Source organism: Tetrahymena thermophila (genome assembly GCF_000189635.1).
Source record: "Tetrahymena thermophila SB210 genomic scaffold scf_8254752, whole genome shotgun sequence".
Taxonomy (NCBI): Eukaryota; Ciliophora; class Oligohymenophorea; order Hymenostomatida; family Tetrahymenidae; genus Tetrahymena; species Tetrahymena thermophila.
The window spans coordinates 1,280,208-1,301,787 of record NW_002476512.1 but is presented as its reverse complement, the minus strand read 5'-3'; the positions used below and the strand labels follow the sequence as shown (position 1 = coordinate 1,301,787).

At 23.3% G+C, this 21,580-nt stretch overlaps 7 protein-coding genes across 7 annotated transcripts; 5 read left to right on the top strand and 2 right to left on the bottom strand. All coding sequences in view use genetic code 6, as the record gives it.

Moving 5' to 3' along the window:
- Positions 1-452: 452 nt before the first annotated feature.
- Positions 453-1,757, top strand: TTHERM_00122360 (hypothetical protein; the record flags this gene model as incomplete). The annotated part of the gene is made up of 1 exon (XM_001010832.1): positions 453-1,757. One exon carries the CDS (start codon positions 453-455, stop codon positions 1,755-1,757), a length of 1,305 nt encoding a protein of 434 aa, XP_001010832.1.
- A 3,002-nt stretch (positions 1,758-4,759) lies between these two features.
- Positions 4,760-7,307, top strand: TTHERM_00122340 (hypothetical protein; the record flags this gene model as incomplete). Its single annotated transcript, XM_001010830.2, has 3 exons — positions 4,760-4,897; positions 5,118-5,312; positions 6,366-7,307. 3 exons carry the CDS (start codon positions 4,760-4,762, stop codon positions 7,305-7,307), a joined length of 1,275 nt encoding a protein of 424 aa, XP_001010830.2.
- Positions 7,308-8,201: 894 nt separating this feature from the next.
- TTHERM_00122330 (Serine/Threonine kinase domain protein) lies at positions 8,202-10,055 on the top strand (the record flags this gene model as incomplete). The annotated part of the gene is made up of 3 exons (XM_001010829.3): positions 8,202-8,785; positions 8,983-9,186; positions 9,452-10,055. 3 exons carry the CDS (start codon positions 8,202-8,204, stop codon positions 10,053-10,055), a joined length of 1,392 nt encoding a protein of 463 aa, XP_001010829.2.
- Positions 10,056-10,586: 531 nt separating this feature from the next.
- On the bottom strand, positions 10,587-12,002 carry TTHERM_00122320 (hypothetical protein; the record flags this gene model as incomplete). Its single annotated transcript, XM_001010828.2, has 2 exons — positions 10,587-11,693; positions 11,997-12,002. 2 exons carry the CDS (start codon positions 12,000-12,002, stop codon positions 10,587-10,589), a joined length of 1,113 nt encoding a protein of 370 aa, XP_001010828.2.
- A 755-nt stretch (positions 12,003-12,757) lies between these two features.
- Positions 12,758-15,187, bottom strand: TTHERM_00122310 (hypothetical protein; the record flags this gene model as incomplete). Its single annotated transcript, XM_001010827.2, has 1 exon — positions 12,758-15,187. Exon 1 carries the CDS (start codon positions 15,107-15,109, stop codon positions 12,758-12,760), a length of 2,352 nt encoding a protein of 783 aa, XP_001010827.2. The 5' UTR covers positions 15,110-15,187.
- Positions 15,188-16,586: 1,399 nt separating this feature from the next.
- Positions 16,587-17,645, top strand: TTHERM_00122300 (AAA domain protein; the record flags this gene model as incomplete). Its single annotated transcript, XM_001010826.1, has 1 exon — positions 16,587-17,645. The coding sequence occupies one exon, from the start codon at positions 16,587-16,589 to the stop codon at positions 17,643-17,645; it is 1,059 nt and encodes a 352-aa protein (XP_001010826.1).
- A 965-nt stretch (positions 17,646-18,610) lies between these two features.
- On the top strand, positions 18,611-21,576 carry TTHERM_00122290 (TCP-1 (CTT or eukaryotic type II) chaperonin family, alpha subunit; the record flags this gene model as incomplete). The annotated part of the gene is made up of 7 exons (XM_001010825.3): positions 18,611-18,845; positions 19,075-19,182; positions 19,633-19,994; positions 20,114-20,552; positions 20,696-20,891; positions 21,035-21,415; positions 21,483-21,576. The coding sequence occupies 7 exons, from the start codon at positions 18,611-18,613 to the stop codon at positions 21,574-21,576; spliced, it is 1,815 nt and encodes a 604-aa protein (XP_001010825.3).
- Between the last annotated feature and the right edge of the window lie 4 nt (positions 21,577-21,580).

Below are 21,580 nucleotides of genomic sequence, written 5' to 3'. Positions count from 1 at the left end.
AACATTTATCTTAAAAATAAAAAATAAAAAAGTTAACAAAAAACATTTTTATGGATTAAAAATAATTATTTTTATAGATTTTTGATAATTGTAATTAATAATTCTAAAATTAATAAAATACAAAATAGCATTTACAATTTCTTATCACAATTTTAGCAATTATTTAATTATTTTACATCAAATTATTTAAATTAATATAAACTTAAAATATTTTTAAACAATTATTATTTTTATTAAATTGCTAAATTATTATTATAGAATCTTAAAAAATTTTAACTAAAATAACATATATAATATTATGATAATTCATCTTATTTTTCTAAAGTATTTACTTAATTGATTGATAAATTTAACTAATTTTTGACTTAATTAAATTGGTATCTATCTTTAAAGATAATATTGATAAAATTCTTTTTACATTTTCACACTTAGTCGTTCAATCAATATTTAAAATGTTTAGTATAGATATTAGAGATAAAGAAACTATTGATAAACTCAAATTGAGTATTCCTTAAGATGAAATATAAGGCGGAGTTGAGATTATTGTCAGTAATCAGATATCTGAGGCTGATAAGAATAATATTATTGATAGCTTTTCTGAAGAAAAATTAAAAGAATTGTTAGAGAAAGCATAGACAATCAAGATAGAACTTTTCAAAGAAGATTCTGATTAGTTAGAGAATTTAATGAGCTATTTCTTGGAACATTTAAAGATAAATAAACTTTAGATTGTTTCTAGAGAATCAGACATAAAAATTAGCACATTAACTTATTGCTTGCAAATCATTTAGAAAACTAAGGATTAGCTTTAAAGTTTAAGCATTGATTTTTCTAAGTCTAATTCAAATGTTGAAATCCTACATAAAATTGGAGATAATTTGTAAGGTTTAAGCGAGCTTACTCATTTTTATTTTAATTTTTCAAGCAACCCTATTGGTAAAGCAAAAGAATTAGGTAAATTTGGAAAATAATTGGAATAGAATAGTAAAATAAACAAGCTTATAGAGCTCTCTATAAATATGTCAAACATGCATATGGGGCATGCTAATGTTCATAGTTACACAGAATTTATAATGAAAAATGGTTAGACTTTGAAAAAATTAGATTTAAATCTGGAGAATTGTTCTATTGAAAAGAAAGGAACTGAATCTATCAAAAAGATGATTCAAAATGTTTGCTAAGTGCAAGAATTCAAACTAAATATATCAAATAATGGTTTAATGGACTTATTTATTAAAGACATGTTAAGAGCTTTCACCCTGAAAAATGATTATTAAATTTAAAGGATTGAGATATTATTATCTGGAAATTATCTATCTCATGAAGTTTGTGAGTTCATTCACTCAACTTTTGTGCACAATTCTTTAAGCAGCATGACATATCTACATTTAAACCTTTCAAAGAATAAAATAAATAACAAAGCCTTAGAATATCTTAGTAAGATTTTGGAAGATTCTAATAACTTAAAGCAATTTAAATTAGATGTGAGCAACTCAAGAGAAAAAATAGAAGGTATAAATAGGATTGTTGAAAGTTTAAACAAAGCTAAAAATGTTTAAGATATTTAAATAGGCATAAGAGGGCTTGGTATATAAAGAACTGATATTTAAAATTTTATTCAATAAATTGAAAATGTAAAGTATCTCCAATTATCAAGATTTATTCTAGATATTGATGATTCACTTCTTTAAAACTCAGACAGCCCATTCTCTATTGTTAAAAAAGATCTAATCTTTATAAATTAATCTTTCATTTGATTTTTATTTATATTCTTTAAACACAATAAAGACTTCAAATTTAACAAAAAACTAACTATGCATATTATAAAATCTTTATTCTTTAAAACAGAATTATGAATGTAAAAAACAAAAAATTTTCAAATTTTATTTTATTAATTTAATATAAAAAATAAGAATTTGCAAATTGTTTTATTTTTGAAGTTTTGCAATAAATATAAAACTTTAGATTTGCTTAAATGGATAGAGAGAAGAGACAATTTCTTAAAAAATAAGAAAAATAAAAAATATTTAAAAACAAGCTCTCTTTTTTATTTAAAACAACTTGTTTCATACTTTTAATAAGTTTGTTTGTACCTTTTTGTATTCTTCATTCCTTCAAATTTAATTTAAATATCAAATTTATCAAATTGAGTCTTTAAATGAAATTGATGAAATCAAATAAATAAGGAAAATATTTAAAATTTACATTCATTATTTTCTATATAGTTTAAATCTAAGTGATTAAAAGAAATTAATCCTACTAATTTTTCTTATTTTAATTCAAATAAAATAAAGTCCAGTAAATAGCTTGAATAAACTAAATATAGTATAAATATAAATGTAATAGAAATCTTCTTGTTAAAATTATTTATTTGTATTACTTATTTTATTTGAAAATGACGAAATATGCTTTGAGTCGTATTGAAAAAGTTAAAAAGTTGATTGTATTTTTGTATGTGCAGCAAATATTTGTTTTTAATCAAAATATTTGTGGCAGTGTAATAATAATACAGCCTTAAAATTATACTAGCTAAGAATCACAATCTAACAAATGGATAAAAATTAATTAGATGTAAACAAAAAAGTCAATAATTGAAAAGCAAATTTTAGATTACAAAAATTTTAATATAAAGAAATGTATCTTTTAAAGTAACACAACCATAATCTATCTAGATTTTAAAAGAAATATTTATGTTTGGTTTATTTTAGATTTCTTTGAAACTTTATTCTTGAGTAAAAATTGTTTATAACTTACTTTATATTTACTTAATTATTATTATTAAATAACTCACAAGATATTTAATTTATGAAAAATTAATCTTTTTTAATAAAAAATGCTCTTCAAATAGTCTTACTGTAAAGAGTTTTTGTTATTTCATTAACTTTCTCAAAAATGGTATTAAAAAAATTTATTATTTAACTTTTATAATTTGAAACAAATTTTAAAAAGATTATTCTTTAAATAATACTTTTTCTTAAAAATATGTTTAATTTAATAGATTTATTATATTAAAAATTTTCTCCATATTTTAACATAAAAATACTTTTTGGAATGTTTTAGAAGTTAAACAAATAAATAAATAAATAGGCATAATCTATAAGATTTTCGTAAAAGAAAATTTGAAAAAGTGTAATAATAGTTAGGGATAATTATTGAAGTAATTAATGTTAAGGCAATCATAATTTTTTTTCACTTTTTATATTAAAAATATTAAGGAGTAATAATCAAAATATTGAAAAGATGTTTTTATTAAATTCAATACAGTATTTAGCTAGAAAGAAAGAAAGTGATTGATTATGCGTTGGGTTTTATGTAAAAAATATTCAGCGGTTTTAAATATTTGAACAGCTTAAATAAATTCAATTTCTATTATTTGAATTATAGTAGATGATTTTCTAATGTAGTCATTCTTTTATTTGTCTGTCTGTCTGTTTGTTAGTATTTTTTTCTTTTCTATTCTTTATAAATAACTCTGTGAATTAATAATTTTCAAGATTTTAAAATAGATAAGATTGGATGATAATATTAGAAATTAATTTTTCTTATAAAAATAACTTATCATAAGAAAAAAGTATTTGGAATTAGCGAATAGAGCTAAATTTATTACAGTATTAAACATCTTACAAATATAGTAAAATTATATTAAGAATTTTAAAAAAAGTTTGTTTTTTATGTGCTTTGGTTTACATAAATTAATCAGCAAGCAATAGACTCTTTTTCTGTAAATATTCGGAAAAGGATAATTATATAAATCCCTAAAAAGTAGAAGTAGACCAGCTTAAATTAATTACTATATATAACCTATAAAATATTGATATCTGTAAGGCAATTTAATTTTTTATCATTCACAGAGACAAGGCTCTTTCAGAGTATTTCTGATTAGCAAAATTGAATTAATCAAATCAAATACTATTAAGATTATATGCATACATATGTATGAAAATTATCAAATAAATAGAATAGAGACAAACATATAATAATAGACTTATACCTTTTTGCCTTTGATTAAACTCTGATTATCAATTCAAAAAATTGTAATAAGACAGATACACATTTCGATAGCAATAGAGAAAATGTAAACTCATAAAATAAAACTTTACCAAGCTATCTTTAAGCAGAGTAAAGTATTTTTATAACAATAAAATAATATCATTGTGAGAATATCTAATATAAAATATTATCAAACACAGAGAAAAATTAAATAAATAAAGTTATGTATGTATTTATATATGTAATAAAGGAGAGATTCTAAGTATAATGTTTTGAAAAAGTAAAATTCTATCTGTGATAGATGGATAAAAGATAAATAAATAGTAAGTCTTCTAGGATCTATAAAAAGTAAACATATTTTTTTATTAAAAATTGAGAAAATTGTGCGCAAGATAATTTATAATAATTAAAGAAAATAAATTAAAGGTAATAGTCAAATAAATAGGCAAATAGCAAATAAACAAAGAAAGTAATAAACAGATAACTCAGTGCTTGATTTCCAATCAAAAGCTCAAAAAACAAAAAAATAAATACAAAAACAAAACAAAAAATTGAAAAATTAATCATTTAATCAATAATAAATAAGTAATAACAACTAATTATTATCAGATTCATTCGCAAAATAAAAGAAAAAACTACAACGATATATAAATAAGCAAGCGTTCATATAAAAAATTAATCAAATCAATAAAACAAAAACAAATAAAAAACATTGCAAAGAAGATAGCAAAGAATTTCAAGACAATTGCTAATTTAATACAATTTTCAAATGTCGATATTATCAACAGCTGCTCAAATTGCTAATAATTAAAGTTAGTACAGATAGTCAGTATTTAGGATTGAAGCTTCTGGAGCTGACCCTTCAGCAGTAAGAAGCAATATTGCCAAGCCAACACTTATCAATAAGGTAATATTTTTTTATAATTTAAAAAGCACACTCTATTTATTTACATGTTGTTTGTTACTCTATCTGAAAGATCAGAAAAGAGAAAAAAATTTACGCTACTGATAAGTTAATTTTTAACAAAGCACCAAGCTAATTTAGAAATGTTGAATTGAAATAAAACATTTTTTAAGTTATAAAATAATGTTTGCCTTTTTAAATTAATATTCTTAATTTTTAATAGAGAAAGAAAGTTTTTGACTCCGCTGACTACTTCTATTAATAATGCATTTAGAATGAAAAAGAATAAAGAAGAAAAGACCAAGAAGAAAAAATGGCATAGCAAAGCAGGGAGTTTTTCATGCAGGCTTGCGAAGCAATGAAAGAGAAGTATGGAGAATCTAATTTTAAGAGAAAACTTTCTATGATTTAAAAAGAGGTAATTTTTTTATATTCATTTTTAGTATTATCTTAATAGCAAATTTCTGATAACAATTTATTGCTAAGTATATTAACCTATCTATCAGCAACGCTCAACCAATTAATTAATTCACTTTTTCTATATTAAGTGATTTGTTATTAGCATAATATCTTAAAAGAAAAACAAACAATTTTACAAGAAAATGAAATTAAAACTATAAATTTTTTTTAAACTAATCATTTACTATGAAATAACTAAGCTAATATTCTTTAAATGAAGTAAGATTGTTGATATAAAAGTTGATAAGAATATAAAAAATTATTATTCATACAAATCTTCTTTCTTTTCCCCACAATTCATTCAATCCACAATCAACCAAATTCAATTATCAAATTTATTAGCCTTATGAAGAAAAATCCAATATTATGCTTATCTTTTAAATCCCTATCCATTCATTCATACATACATAAATACTTATCAATATTAAATTATAAGAATAATAGAATAATATATTACTTACTATACCCATTAAAAAACAATATACTCTGTTTTTTTAAAAAAAAACTAAAGGCATAAAGGCAGGCTATTTATTTTTATGATAATCAAAAAAATTTTAATGATGAACTTGAATAATAATAAACAAACATTTTATATAATAGCCAATAGATACTGAGCTGTATAGTAATTATTTATTCTTTTGCCAGAATTTATTAAAGCTATTATAACTTTTAAAAAAATTTCACCTGATTTCATTCTTTTAATTAAAAATAATTCTGGCTATAATATAATTCAAATTTTTTGCATAGTTTGTTTCAAAATTAACATAAAAATTAATTTAATCAAAACAACGAACTACTTCTTTAACAAAATGAAACTAATTGATAAATAAATCTAATTTTTGGTTTTTAAAGACAAAAATCATTATGTGAAGCACAACTTAAAACTAAATTTATTTTCTTTTTCATACTTTTCCAAATTTAGAATAATTTTAAATGGCTAAAGGGCTTGCTTGATAATATAAAATAATATCTGAATTAATTACAAATGCTTATTTTTATTTTTAATATATAGAAGAAGAAATTTGATTCTGCAGATTATTTCATGTAAAAAGAATCTAACTGTGGGGATGAGTAAGAGTATCAATCTGAAGAATAGCAAATATTGAGCGAAGCTGATAAAGCTATGCAAAAATAAGCAGATTTTGGTGACAAGCACTTTATCTGCTGTGCTAAAAGAAAACCACTTATTCCAAAGCTGAGAAAGAATTTTGATAGTGCAGATTACTTTATGGATATAGCAAAAGAAAGTGGTTCTTCCCATCCAATATCTTAAGAAGAATGGGAGTAGATGCTGGAGCGCTAGATAGAAAAAGTTGAATAAGAGTATAACTAGTTTTATTAAACTTTGAGTAGCTGCTCTGAGATAAGTGAGTCAGGCTCAAATGCAAACCATAATAATTAATCTGAACAAGCTCAAAATCCATTTTAAAATGATATTGCTGCCCCCTAAAATTTCAATTTAAATTAATTTGCTTAAAATTCTTAAGGCTCTTAAGAATTAGTAGGTACTAAGTAGCAATAGCCAAAAGTAAAAAGCATGCCTGATATAAGCATGGAAACTGAAAAAATAGTGAACATTCAATCTGACAGAATGGAAGCTAAGTACATTCTCCATAAAAAGAGATTACCTTTAATCAATAAGAAACATCTTACCTAATTTGATTCAGCTGATTACTTTATGCAGTAATAGTAATAGTAAGAAACTTAATAATTACAACAATAAAATGATTAAAAGCTTTACAAAAAATCTGGCTCTCTTGATGATATAGTCAATGAAAAAGTTGAGCAAATTATATAAGCATAGGCTGATATATGTGAAAGACATTATATCCTGAAAAAAAAAGACATTATTGTTAAAATGAAATAAAATACTAAAAAGAATAAATTTGACTCTGCAGACTACTTCATGGAAAAGGCAGCAGCTTCTAGTGATCATTCAATATCTGATGATTGATTGATTTATTTTATCTCATTAAAGGAAGAGCCACTAATTTGAATGTCAATAATAAATAGTTTTTACCTCTAACATAACTTATAACTTTTAAAAACTATCTCTCTATCTATCTATCAATCAATCTATCAATCTATCTATTTACTGAAGGCTCTTTAAAAATCTCAATTATACCCAATAGAAAACAATTAATTAAAAAATATATAAATAAAAGCTTTAATTAACACTATCCACTCAACCTATATAAAAATTTAACAAAATAAAAAAAAATTAAGTATCCACTAATGACTTAGAAAAACTCAATAAAATTTAAAATATTAACTAATTATATAACTTATTATTTCAATCTAATTTTTGTTGTAAAAATCTACACACATATACTTATACTTACATAAATTCATACACCATACATATGTAGAAATTGTTAACTTTTCATTGATTTAATATTAGTTATTTGATTTAGTTTAATTATTAAATAATTAATTACTTTTTTATTTATTTATTTTAATAAAGCAATTAAAATAATATGTAAATTGTCATATAAAAGCTCATAAAAATTATTTTTTATTAAAAATATTAATCTAATTAAAAAAAAAATTTATATCAAAAAACCATTTTTGAAGAAAGAAACTAAATTTGGAAGATAAATGGAATATTAATTAAAATATTTATGTACATAAATAAAGGCTTTGGATATATTAGTATAGATTCTACTTTATAGAAATCTAGATTTATAGCAGTGTTATTTATTTATTTATTATTATTCTATTTAATAAATTGTGTTAAATTTTATAATTAATAATAATTTTTACCACAAATCTTGTAGAAATAAAGCATCAAAGTAGGAGTAATATAAAATAAGCATTATTTGTTGTCTTTAATAGAAATTGAGTAAATATGCATAGATATAAAATAAATATGACACTGGGATACCACTAATATGGAAGTTATTATCGAGCAGAGAGCTTAGAAAATGGTGAAATGCATTTAATAGAAGAGCATAATAAGAAATGCAGTACTTGGGAAGAATGCATCTCTATTAGATAGGTGAAAGTTCTTAGAGTGCTGAATCACCCAAATATCATCAAAATAAAAGAGATTATTAGATAGGATAAATAATTATTCTTAGTATTCGAATACTTTGAAACAAACCTTAGCCAGTATTATTAAAGTTTTGCAGATAGCCGCAAAAAAATTAGTGAAGAATAAATAAAAAAAATAATTTACTAAATTGCTTTAGCTTTAAATTAATGTCACCTAAACGGAATAATGCATAGAGATCTCTCTCCTGAGAATATATATGTCACAAAACAAAATAGGATTAAAGTAGGATAATTTTCTAATGCAGAATTTCAAAATAAACACAATAACACAGCATATGTCACTAGCAGATACTACGAGTCTCCAGAATCTATCCTAAAATAATAGTAGAATACAAAGATAGATATTTGGGCACTAGGCTGTATAATGGGTGAGCTTTAGTAAATAAATAGTCTTTTTCTATTTTAAATGAATATAATCATGCAAATATTGATAATCTACTTGATATAATTATTATTCTAAAAAAAAAAAGAAAGAATATGATTGAATTTGTTTTTTTAAAAGCATTATAATATGATTATTTTTGTTTATTTCAAAAATAAATTTATTTCTATTGAAATATTTTTAACAAAAATAGTTGCTTGAATCCATTATTCGCAGGTAACTCCGAAATAGATTAACTTATGCAAATACTTAAAATTATTGGCATTCCAAATCACAAAGAGTATCCTGAGTTTCATACTCTGTGCTAGTAGAAGTAAATTAAGATTTTACCTTCTCATGAAAGCATGAAATTACCTTCTATTATTCCACAAGCATCTTCTGAAGCTATTGATTTATTGTAATTATTATTCATAATATTTATCTGTTAATTTAATAAAAAATATATTCCAATCAGAATAATTGCATCAAGGAATACTTATTTTGATAAGTAATCAGATAATTAATTGGTTATAAATTATTTCATTTGATTAAATTAGCATATATATATTTCTTTAAAGAATAAGTTAGCTAAAAAAATATTTGATAATTGTTTTGTATAATTAATAAACAAGAAACAAATAATAAAATGATAACAAAAATTATGGTTTTTTATTATAAAATAGGTTTAAAATGCTGAATATAAACCCTTCTAAAAGAATCAGTATTTAAGCTGTACTTTAGCATCCCTTTTTTTCAGAAATTAATCAGAAAAAATTAGATTAGAGTCTTTAAAAATAATAATAATATCTTTAAAATTAGTCAGATAATAAGAGTCGAAATAGCTTCTCTTCTTAAAGTAAAAAATAAAGTTCCAGAATTTAACTTCCTTATAATTCCTAAACGAATACAGATGATAATTTTAACATAGAATAACAACAAAAAACAAAATCTTAATAATCATCAACATCAAACTCATTTTCTTTGATACCTGCAGTTTCAGCTCCATAAAAAACATAAGAATCTTCTTAATCTTCATTATAAAATGAACAAGATTCTCCTACTAATAATCATGGAAAAAGATTAAGTAAATTTGGAATGCTAAGTTTACCCAAACTTTCTGATTTGGTTCCAATATCATCATTTTCTTAATATTCTCAGAAATCAAGAAATTCTCACGAAAACATAAAAAATTCATAATAATCATAGTCTGACTGCTAATCAGATGATTCCAACGAGAATAATGATAAATTTATTAAAGATTTTGAAGATATTAAATTAGCTAAATGATTTAATTTAAATTAATGATTTATTTATAATTTATAAAGTTTACTTTTTAAAATAAATTTCTTAATATAATTTCTAAAAAAATTAATTATTTCCTTTTAATTTCTAATTCAACACTAACTAAAATGAAATTTTTTTATTATAAATAGATTACATTTTTTTTAAAAAATTTGATTTATGCTTTTAATTTATTTTTAATTAATTCAATTTAAGCAGCTTTTTATTTCTAATTTTCTAAGTTTTCTTTCTGACTAATTTATTTTCTTATTTGCTTATTTATTTATTTATTTATTTCTTGTTTTTCCTTTTTCAAAATTTAATTTTATTAATAATAGGTGCATTATTTTTTTGATAATATTATTTTAACCTTTTTGGTTTTTTGATATGAAGAAGCAGCTTTTAAAGATAATAAACAAATTGTTTGTAATTCATACCAAATTTGGAGATGAATCATAATATATTGACTTTTAAACTCCTGTAGTTATAAATTGTAAGTAATTATTTCTACGTGGTGGAGGTGAAGTACTTTATTGATCATTCTTTTTTGATTATCTTTCTCCCCAACTAGCAATTAAATTGTAATTTCCTTAAATATTTAGAAATAAAATAAATTAAAAATCTTAATATTAATTTTTGAGTACCAGGTCCAGGACGAGGAAGAAGTTTGACTTTAGATTTACTAAATTTTGGTTCTACTTCTCTTACTGATACTCCAAATCCATAATGCACAAATTTCTCTCCTTTCTTTTGTAATGGACTATAGCTTTTTTTATTTTTTTTATTTTTTCCTAATTTTTGATCCTCCTACTCTTATAACTTAGCAAATGTTTTATAAGCAAGAGGATGATGGTTATATGTTCCGACTCCTGGTGGATTTCTCGGTACTCTGATTGGTGATGGCTGTTTATGTTTTTCTTTCCAGTAGACTAAATCTCTTTTGTCAACATGGATTTTTTTAATTTCTGCTCTAGGATAATATCTAAAATATATTAATTAAATCATTTAAAGAATATAAATAAATAAATCATGATTAAAATAGTTTTTTAATTATTTTGAGCTTATTTAAAATAGCAAATCTATTTATTTTAAGAATATTAAAAACTCACTATCCTGGTCCAGGTGAAGTAGTCCCTTCGTAGTAAAATTAGTTAATGAAGCAAGGCTTTTATTTCTTTGATTATTCCTCATGAATAAGCTCCAGAGTTTTTTTCTGGTGTTTATTTAGTTTGTTATCAAATTCACTTTTTTCACTTTTATATGCACCACAACCTGGTGTTGGACTTAAACTTTATCTTCTTTCTATTAAATCTAAGAAATTCTATCTATCTTATTTATAAAGAATCTAATTTGGTTTTGGAATGCCTAGCTTTTCTCTTTCTCTATCAGAGAGAATCCACTTTTTAGGTGCTGTATACTGCTGAGGACTAGGAGATTTGCCTAATTATTTTATCTATTCATCTAAGTAAAAACCTCTCTCAGTAGGCTATTTTTCAGCACTTTTAGGCTTAGCTTAGAATTTCTATTTATATGGAACAAAAACCTTATCATTCGAAATGTATTTTCTTGGCACTTTATACCCACCTATTCCAAAAACTTCTTTTTTTTCAACTTGTATCTCATACATCCTCTAAATTTCAATGTCTTGTTTTTTCAAATATAAAATTTTAATTCATTCTTAAAATATTTATTGCAAAGAAACATTTTTTAAACATAAAAATTCAATTAAGCTTTAGTTTCTTTCAACATATCTTTTACTCTTATTTTCTATTCTAAATAATTATAGATAGAAATACATTTTGAGATATATTTACCTAAACATATAATAAGTCATTTTTTTAAAATTCTACTCAATATTAAAGTAGAGATTCAATATCATATTTTTTTGAATAGTTGATAAAAAGCTATAAACAAAAGTAGTAATTAAAATCATCAAATATGTTTTACTTCCATCTTAAGGAGAGAGACTTCTTGATTGTCTAATCATTTATTATTTATGAGAACTTACTTAAAAACCAAGTTATACAAATTTATTTATTTATTTAAATGGAAAGTAAGATTTTTTAGTTTTCTTCTACTTTAAATAGTAATTTTTGAATGGAATTAATTTTAATATAAATCTTTTTTATTCTTGTAAGCTATGTTTAAAATTAATTGGTAATATCCTAATGATTTTTAAAAATCTAAAATAATTTTTTATATTTTCTCATTATGAAATATTTTTTTTTATTTTGAGAATCACACAAATAAAATATTATTAACTAATAAATAAATAAATATTTTTCAATTAAAAAATTGATTTTGTGAATTTTTTATTATGTTTAATTTTAAGTACAAAAATTATTTAATATAGACAGGCAAAATACACGACTACTACTAGATAATAATAGTAATAAAACACATTATATATTAATAAAATTTAAATATGATTTTATTAAATTATAAACAGGGTATTTGATAGAGTCATCAAAACTGTTTGATTGTGAATTTTTAATGACACTTTTTTTGAAATTTTATGATTTTGATGATAGATATTATCAATAACTAGTTTTATCTATTAATTTTACACTTTTGACAAGAGCATGTCTTTAATTATAAAAATCCAATAATAATCCCTGATTATATATCATATTTTCTTATTAAATACATTCTACATTCTTTATAAAAAAAATTCAGGAAATTTTTGGAAAAAAACATGCATGGCTCAATCAAAATTAGATCTAGCTTCTTTACATTTTTTACTTAATTGCCTTAGCTTGGTTAAACTCGATATTATAGAAATGCTTTGGGGTTTAATCTCTATCATATTATTTGTTAGATGTTTCAATCGATTTAGTTTGAACTCTTTACTATGGACTGTAATCATATTATCTTGGAGTATTGTTCTTAGAGTTTTCTTGGGTAAATGTTTAATATTAAATGCAATTATAGTCATTATTGTTATATGATTGACTATTTTACCTAGTTCTATAAGGAGAGTTTCTTAAGCTATTCTAAGCAGCTAAAGTTGTGTTTTCTACTGTATTAAATCTTTAATTATTACTGTTATTAGGATTGTTAATACTATTTCTTCTATCTATTTAAGGCTGTATCTAGAAGGGAATCTGACTCTACTATGGTTTTACTATATTATTATATGGATTTTATATTTTTTAGCTTTGGTTTAATTAATTTTCTTTTTAATTATTCTATTATTAGTTTTCAGTAATGATTAAATCGTTTAAATTTGTGGAGTTTTCGGTCAGCAAATTTGTACTTAAACTTTATGTTCTTCTATTTATCTTCTTTCGATCGTCTAATATGATATTGTTATTTTACTTTTCTTTAAGTTTCATTTCTTGTTTCCACAATTATTCTTATTTTTAACTCTGCCAGAATTCTTAGTTTCCTTAAAAATTATATCTGTCTGAAGTATTAGTCTTTAGCCTTTCCCTACTTGGATCTTTATTAAGCTCTTCTTAATTTTGATCCCTTACATCTGTCCAAAGTCTATCTCCTGCTCTTAAAACATCAGTCTAGGATGACCTTCTTTTTGAATTCGATCTCTATCTGTTTTAGTTGAATTTATAGTCTACATTATAATAGTTCTTTTTTATTTATTCAGGAGTTTTATCTTATGGAATGTTGTGTAATTCCATTTAATTTTTCTTTACATTAGTCTATTCGTTATTTTATGTTGAATATTCCTATTTAAGCAATTAGCCTTAGGAACTCTTACGACAATGAATAGAAGAAGTATTGTTTTGTGTTTATTAGCTAGTATTACCTTTATTTTTATTAGAAGGTTAGCTATTTTACTATACATCTTTATTATTTTATGACTTTTAAAAATGTTGCTACTATATGCTCAGTTTGTTATTGTTGCTATTTTTTTCTACAATAGTATTTTAAGTTAGTGGTGGCTTAGAAATTCGTTAGGAATCTTTTAAAATATTAGATTAATTATTTATAACACTCTTTTATTCTAAGAAATTGTTAATCTGAGGATTGATAACAGCATTGGGAGTCTCATAATTATTTAAAGTTGATACTGATTAAATGAATTTTGATTATGTAATTTTTTAAGGCAAGACAAATGATTCGTTACTATGAGAAATATCAGTTTAAAATATTACACTGCTCATATTATTATTGTAAGCATCTTCATACATTTATCTTATTTTAGATGGACTATATTTGATTGGTACTCCTTCTTCGGTTTTTAAGACTACTCGTGTTGAGTAATCATATTTCATTTTAATATCTGTTGACTTCCTACGAGAAATTGCAATCTCTCTTCCTGTAGTATCTGGTATTACACCTTTGTTAACAATCTTTTCATATGACTATAAATTATTTTAGTGCTTTTTCTGAATTTTATTTTCCCTAGCTCTTTCTTCAAGTTTTAAAGGATTTATTTGCTCTTACATCACAACACCTTTGAAGCAAGGGTTAAATCGAGGGGTTTCTTGTTATTCGGGATGAAGAACTCTCAGAGTATTCTATTTTGTATTAGCATCTCTTGAGAGAGATCGCTTTTTCTAATATTGCTCAGTTATAGGCGTTTTATCTATTAAATTTTACCAAGAACCTTGTGTACTTTGATTAACTTAAATTTCCTTATAAGATTTTAACTGTCCATTAATTTCTTAGAAGTATTTCTTCTATTCTTTGCCTATCCAGTCAAATCTATTCTCCTTTTCAGTAGCCCAAACTGAAAGGTTGCTGCCTTTAGGACTGCGCTAAGAGAGTTAAGGAGGCTAAGGCTGCATTTTTTATTCAAATCTGCTATTTTTGTGTTATCTATACTCATTTGCTTTCTCTGCTATGAAGTCAGCGTAAGATTAAGACGTTTAATGTCTGCTATTTTGTTAGTTCTCTTTTTATTAATTCTATAGCTAAACTTTATTCATACCATTTTAATTAAGTTAGCTCGAAACACTTTAATTATGTTATCCAACAACAGTGCTAGTCACACTCGATTTCCTTTAATGCTAGTTTTACATATTAATTTGCTTTTGTTAGTTTTAGATAACATGCAAAGCATAAATTCCATCATGCTAAAATTTATTTTCACTCATTCTATAATTATAAGCCAAGTATATAATAAATAAACTTACTAATTTATTAAATAATTGATCAATATCTTATTTGTTTTCACCGCTTATTAAATTTCTAACAACTCTTTCTTCACAATAAATTTCTTTTTCAAATTTTCTATCTATTTGAATGGATAGATAGATAAAACTCGTTAAAAATAACTCACTCTATAACAATTCCTTACTATATACTTAACAAATGAAAAGTTATTCCTCTCTCTTAAAACATGTATTAAATCTATTAATAATTTAATATTAAAGTATTAAAATTTCATTATCCTAAATTAAATCCCCATAAAAAATAATATCTTGTTTGTTTATAATTTTTATTTTTCAAATAAAATTATTTATTTATTTAATTAAATTCTATACATGCATGCTGATAAAACTCGTTAAAAATAACTCAATAATAATTCCTTCCTTTCTTACTAATTAACAAATGAAATAAGTTATTCTTCTTAAAACATGTTAAATCCTTTAATAATTATATATAAAAGTATTAAATCTTTAAATCATTTTATAAAAAAGTATTAAAATTTAGTTATTTTTAATTTTTCACAAAATAAATAACTAGTTTGTTTGTTTATAATTTAATTAAATTACTAATTATCTAGATAAAATGTTTAACAAATGAAATATGTTATTCCAAGTAATTCTAGATAAATATCAAATATTGATAATTAAAACTGTCTACTAACTTAACATAAAAATATGTAAATATTTTTAATGGAATATCAAAGAATCAGCTTTAGAAAATAAATAATATTCCTTAATTTTACAACAAATTATCTTGTTAATATTTCTATTTCAAAGAAATATATTTATTTATTTATTTAATTTAAAGATAATAAATAAATTTTAAATTTATTGAAAGAATTTAAAATCCTTTAAAAAATTGATAGTTAATATTTTTTCTAACTATAATGAACATAAATGAAGATAAATAGAATTATATTATTGCTAAAATTATGTTTATTTGCTATTATAATTTTTTAAATTTTCGAATTATCTAAAAATGTATCTTGTACCACTGTTAAGATGTTTCACTAAAAATAAAATTTTCAAGCTTTTTGAGAAAATTCAATCATTTATTTTTAGATCATTATAAAATTTATATTTATTTAATTTGTATTTTTTATAAATATGGGATTGATTGATTGATTGAGTAGAAGGTAATATAAACTTCTGTATTTCCTTATTATTAATTAATGAAATTGAATGAAAGTTAAATTAATAAATAAAGAAGTTTGCTTGTATTTGAAATATATCTTTAAATTATTTACAATTTATCGTTATAGTAAACAAAATTAATCAATAACTATCAATAATTTCTACTCAAATTTTTCTTTCATAGTAAAATAGGTCAATAGCTAAGTAAAGTCTCATTTACATTAACTCTAACAATTAATTTAAATCATTATAAAAAAATAGATTTGTTGTTATATTTTTAAAGTTAAATATGTTCTGGTCTAGAAAAATTGCATTAACTGGAGGTCCTTGCGGTGGTAAAACATCAGCAATGAATTACTTGCATTCGTAATTTAAAAAATGGGGCTTTACTGTATTTATGACTCCAGAAGCCTTCACAGTAACTGCACAAGGACATGCCCATGAGCTGTATGGAATATTAAAGTAATAAGACGTAAATGATTTTTGTAAACTTGGTGCTAAAATAACTAATTTATGCTACTTTTTTGAAGAATACTTTGAGGATTTAGCTAAGCTATCAAAAAAGCCCACAATTTTATTTTGTGATAGAGGTATTTGTGATACAAAGGCTTATTACCCTGAATTATGCTGGGATATGACTCTTTAGGAAGTAAAAATGAATGAAAAGTAAATTTTAGATAGATATTATGCTATTCTACATTTAGCAACAACCGCCAAAGGTGCTAAAGATCATTACATCACAAGCAATAATATGGCTAGAAGGGAATCAGTAGAAGAAGCAATTGAAGTTGATGATAAAATATTCAATTCTTGGAAAAATCATAAAAGACTGATATATGTAGGAAATGAAAATGTTAAAACATTTGATGAGAAATTAAATAATATTTAAGGAATAGTTGAAGATCTTTTATAGCTTCCAAAGAATCCTTTATAAACTTTGAAGGTTAGTGTAAATTAAGAAGAATTATACAATTATATACTCTCTTCTAATTAGGACAATTACATTACTTTGGAATAATTCGATATTGAAAATGAATACTTAAATAATTCATTTGTATAAAAGATAAAGTAAAAAGATGGCAAAATTTCTTATCAAATGGGAGTAGAAATGCAACACCCAGAAAAACCATTTTATCTCTATTAGAAAATCACAGAAGAAGAGTATAATAAATGTAAGAAAAAAGTACCCTCAAAGCTATTATAATAAATTTAAATTAATGGGTAGACTCTTACCTTATAACAGAATATTTAAGACTAATTACACCAACAATAATAAACAATTCCATAAACAACTTTAATGGCCCCTAAAAATATAATCTTACCCTCATTCTTTGTAGTCAATTAATGATTGCTGAAATAATATTTAAATCTGAATGAATGATATTTTATAATGTAAATCGAATAATTATTTTAAAATTTTCAATTTATTTAAATCACACCTTTAAAATAATGAATATCTAACTAAATATTTAACAAAAACAAGCTTAAAATAAATCATCATCACCAATATTAATTACTAAATATTTATTGCAAATCAATCTATAATATTAACAAAATTTAAATAATATTTTCTAAAAGATATTTGGAATTATTTATTTAATTATTTGTTTATGTATTAAAAACATTTTATAAAACTAATTTTCATTTTTAACAAAAAAATAAAGATAAAATAAATTTTATTTTTAATGAAATAGAAAAAAAATAAATAGATTTTATTTTTGTTTTAATTTTAATTTTAACAATTTTTATAAAATTAATTTTATATTTTATGTGATTAATAAATAATATTTTTTTGATAAATAAAGTCAAATTAATTTCGCATATATATGATTTAAAACATTTCATATTTCAAATCACAATAAATTTAATATAAATTTCTGTTTGACATAAAAATCAAATAATGAAAAATTTTAAGTTTTTGCTAGTCTGCGCTAAATAACAATTTTGATAATATATTGCATAAAAATGAAAAAAATATACAATTAAATAATATTTAAATAAATATATTTAATTTTCGCGTATCTTTATAGTTTGAATTTTTTAAAAAATTTGAAATAGTCTAAAAATTAATTAAACAAATGAATGAATGTTTGTTTTGGAATAAAAGGTATTTTGAAAAATGAATGAAAGAGTGAGATGAATATTATTTGCTTTTGATAAAGATTTGCATAAAATAGGGATGAACAAGATGAAAAAATAAATATATTTATAAAAATATATATATAACAATAATAAATAGAATGCATTTGGATTGATATCTATCTAACTATCTATGTTTATGATTGTGATTGTGAACAAAAAATTAGATAAAAAATGAAAATATCTAAAATTTTAAAAATTAATGATTAAAAAAATAAAAATAAATAAAAATAAAAAGCAAAAAAATACAAATAATCTTTAAACAAAAAAAAGAATTTATTCATTCACAAAAATAAAGCAAAATCAACTCTAGTTTAACTAATTAAATATAGTATTCTAAATAAAATGGCTCCCTCTGTTGGTATTTTAGGTGAAAGAGATTAAGGTCAAGATGTCAGAACCAATAATGGTAATTTATTACAAGATGATTAACTTTGCTGCCTTTTACTTAATATTTTTCATTGATTATTTCTAACTCAAATTCTGTTTGTTTGCTGAAATTATTTTCAAAAATATTATGTTTGTTTAACCAATTTAATTACAAAAATGAACTAATGCACAGTTCAGTTACAAATGAAATAATATATATAAACAATAACAATTTGACATTATATCAATCTTTATTATTTAATAAATAGTTACTGCTGTCATGGCTATTGCTAATATTGTTAAATCTTCTTTGGGTCCTCAAGGTCTCGATAAGATGCTCGTCGATGAAGTCGGTGATGTCACCATTACAAATGATGGTAATAAACATCATTCATAAAATATCCCAATAGCTTAATTCTTTTTCTTCTTCTTCTCCATAGATAATAGTTTCTTTTAATTTTACACCTTTAGAAAAGAATGAACAAAGTTGCATGAATACTCCAAAACAATAACAACACAATCAAGCTACTTTGATAAGAAATTGTAAAATAGGAAATAAAAAACATAATAAACCACCAAAATGAAATCACAAATACAATAATAAGCATACAATTAACAATTAAATAGGAGAAAATTTAGCGAACCTATAAAAAAACATTAAATTGAGTAAAAGAGAGTATTCAAAGTCAGTAAAAGATAAAATCTACTTACTAAAATTTAACAAAAACATACAAAGAAAGAAACAAACAAACATATAAATTTAGAAGAAGAAAATGAAGCTATTTTATAAAATATCTTTGAGTTTTTAACATTTTTAATGATAATAGGTGCTACCATTTTGAGACAATTAGAAGTTTAACACCCTGCTGCTAAGGTTATTGTTGAATTATCTTAATTATAAGACAAGGAAGTTGGTGATGGTACTACCTCCGTTGTTATTTTGGCTGCTGAATTATTGAAGAGAGCCAACGAATTAATTAAGAACAAGGTTCATCCTACTAACATTATTACTGGCTTTAAGATTGCTGCTAAGGAAGCTTGCAACTACATTAAGGATCACCTTGCTATTTCAGTCGAACACCTCGGCCGTGAAGCTCTCATTAATGTTGCCAAGACTTCCATGTCTTCCAAGCTTATTGGTCCCGAATCCAATCTTTTCTCTTCCATCGTTGTTGATGCTGTTGAAACCGTAAATAAACATCAAAATACTTTTAATTCATTCAACATAAAATAATAAAAATCAATTTTAAAAATTAAACTTTGAATCATTAATCAATTAATTAATTTGTTTATTTTAACAATAAATAGGTCAAGATGACTAACCTTTCAGGAGAAACCAAGTATCCTATCAAGAACGTTAAGATCGTTAAGAGTCACGGTTAGAGCACTTTATAATCCTAATTAATTAAAGGTTATGTTTTACAAACTCAAAGAGCTGATCAATAAATGAAAACTAGAATCGAAAAAGCCAAGATTGCTTTACTTGACTTCAACTTAAACAAATTCCGTTTACAAATGGGTATATAAATTTTGGTTAACGACCCTAAGAATTTGGAAAAGATTCGTTTCAAAGAATGTGAAATTTTGAAAGAAAGATGTAAGAAAATTATTGAAGCTGGTGCCAACGTTATCGTCACCTCTGCTGGTATGGATGATGTTGCTACCAAGTACCTCGTTGAAGCTGGTGTCTTAGGTATTAGAAGAGTTGATAAGCACGATCTCCGTAGAATCGCCAAGGCTTCTGGAGGTAAAAAATTATAAATAAAAATAAACATAGATAAAAAGATAGTTGATATCTTTATTTTTATTCAATAAAAATAAGAATAAAGATTTAAAATAAATTATTTTTATTTAATATTTAAATTAATAAAATTTTTAAATAATATTTAGCTACCGTTGTTACCACTTTGGCTACTCCTGAAGGTGATGAAGTTTTTGAAGCTTCCTACTTGGGTGAATGTGCTGAAGTTTACGAAGAAGCTGTTGGTGATAACGACTGCATCTTCTTTAGGGGAATGAAAAAGTCTAACTGTGCTTCCATCATCATTAGAGGTGCCAACGAATTTATGTGCGAAGAAGTCGATAGGTATTTTATTAATTAGTTTTATTATTTAAGCAAATAACTGAAAAATAAATGCTTGTTTTGTGGCTAAATTAACATCAAAATTAATTATGATATATAAATAAATGAATTTTAATTAAACTGAATTATTTTTATTAATTGAAAAGATCTTTACATGACTCTCTCTGCGTCGTTAAGAGAACCTTAGAATCTGGATACGTCGTTCCTGGTGGTGGTGCTGTTGAAATTGCTTTGAGCATTAAGTTAGAAGACTTCGCCAGAACTTTGGGTAACAAAGAATAAACTGCTGTTGCTGAATTCTGTGAAGCCTTAAACATTATTCCTAAGGTCCTTGCTGCAAATGCTGCTCAAGATGCCACTGAATTAGTTTCTAAGTTAAGAGCCCTCCACGCTGCCTCTCAATCTTCCGATGATCCCACCAAGAAGGAACTTAAAAACTGCGGTCTTGACCTCTCCCTCGGTAAAGTTAGAAACAATGTTAAGGCTGGTGTCCTTGAACCTATGGTTTCTAAGATTAAATCTCTTAGGTAATAAATTAATTAATTAAATAATTAATTTTATAATTTAAATGAATTTATTTATAAATTTAAATAGATTTGCCACTGAAGCCGCTATTACTATTTTAAGAATTGACGATATGATTAAATTAAATCCTCAACAAGAAGAATTACCTCAAGGAAGACATTGAAGAA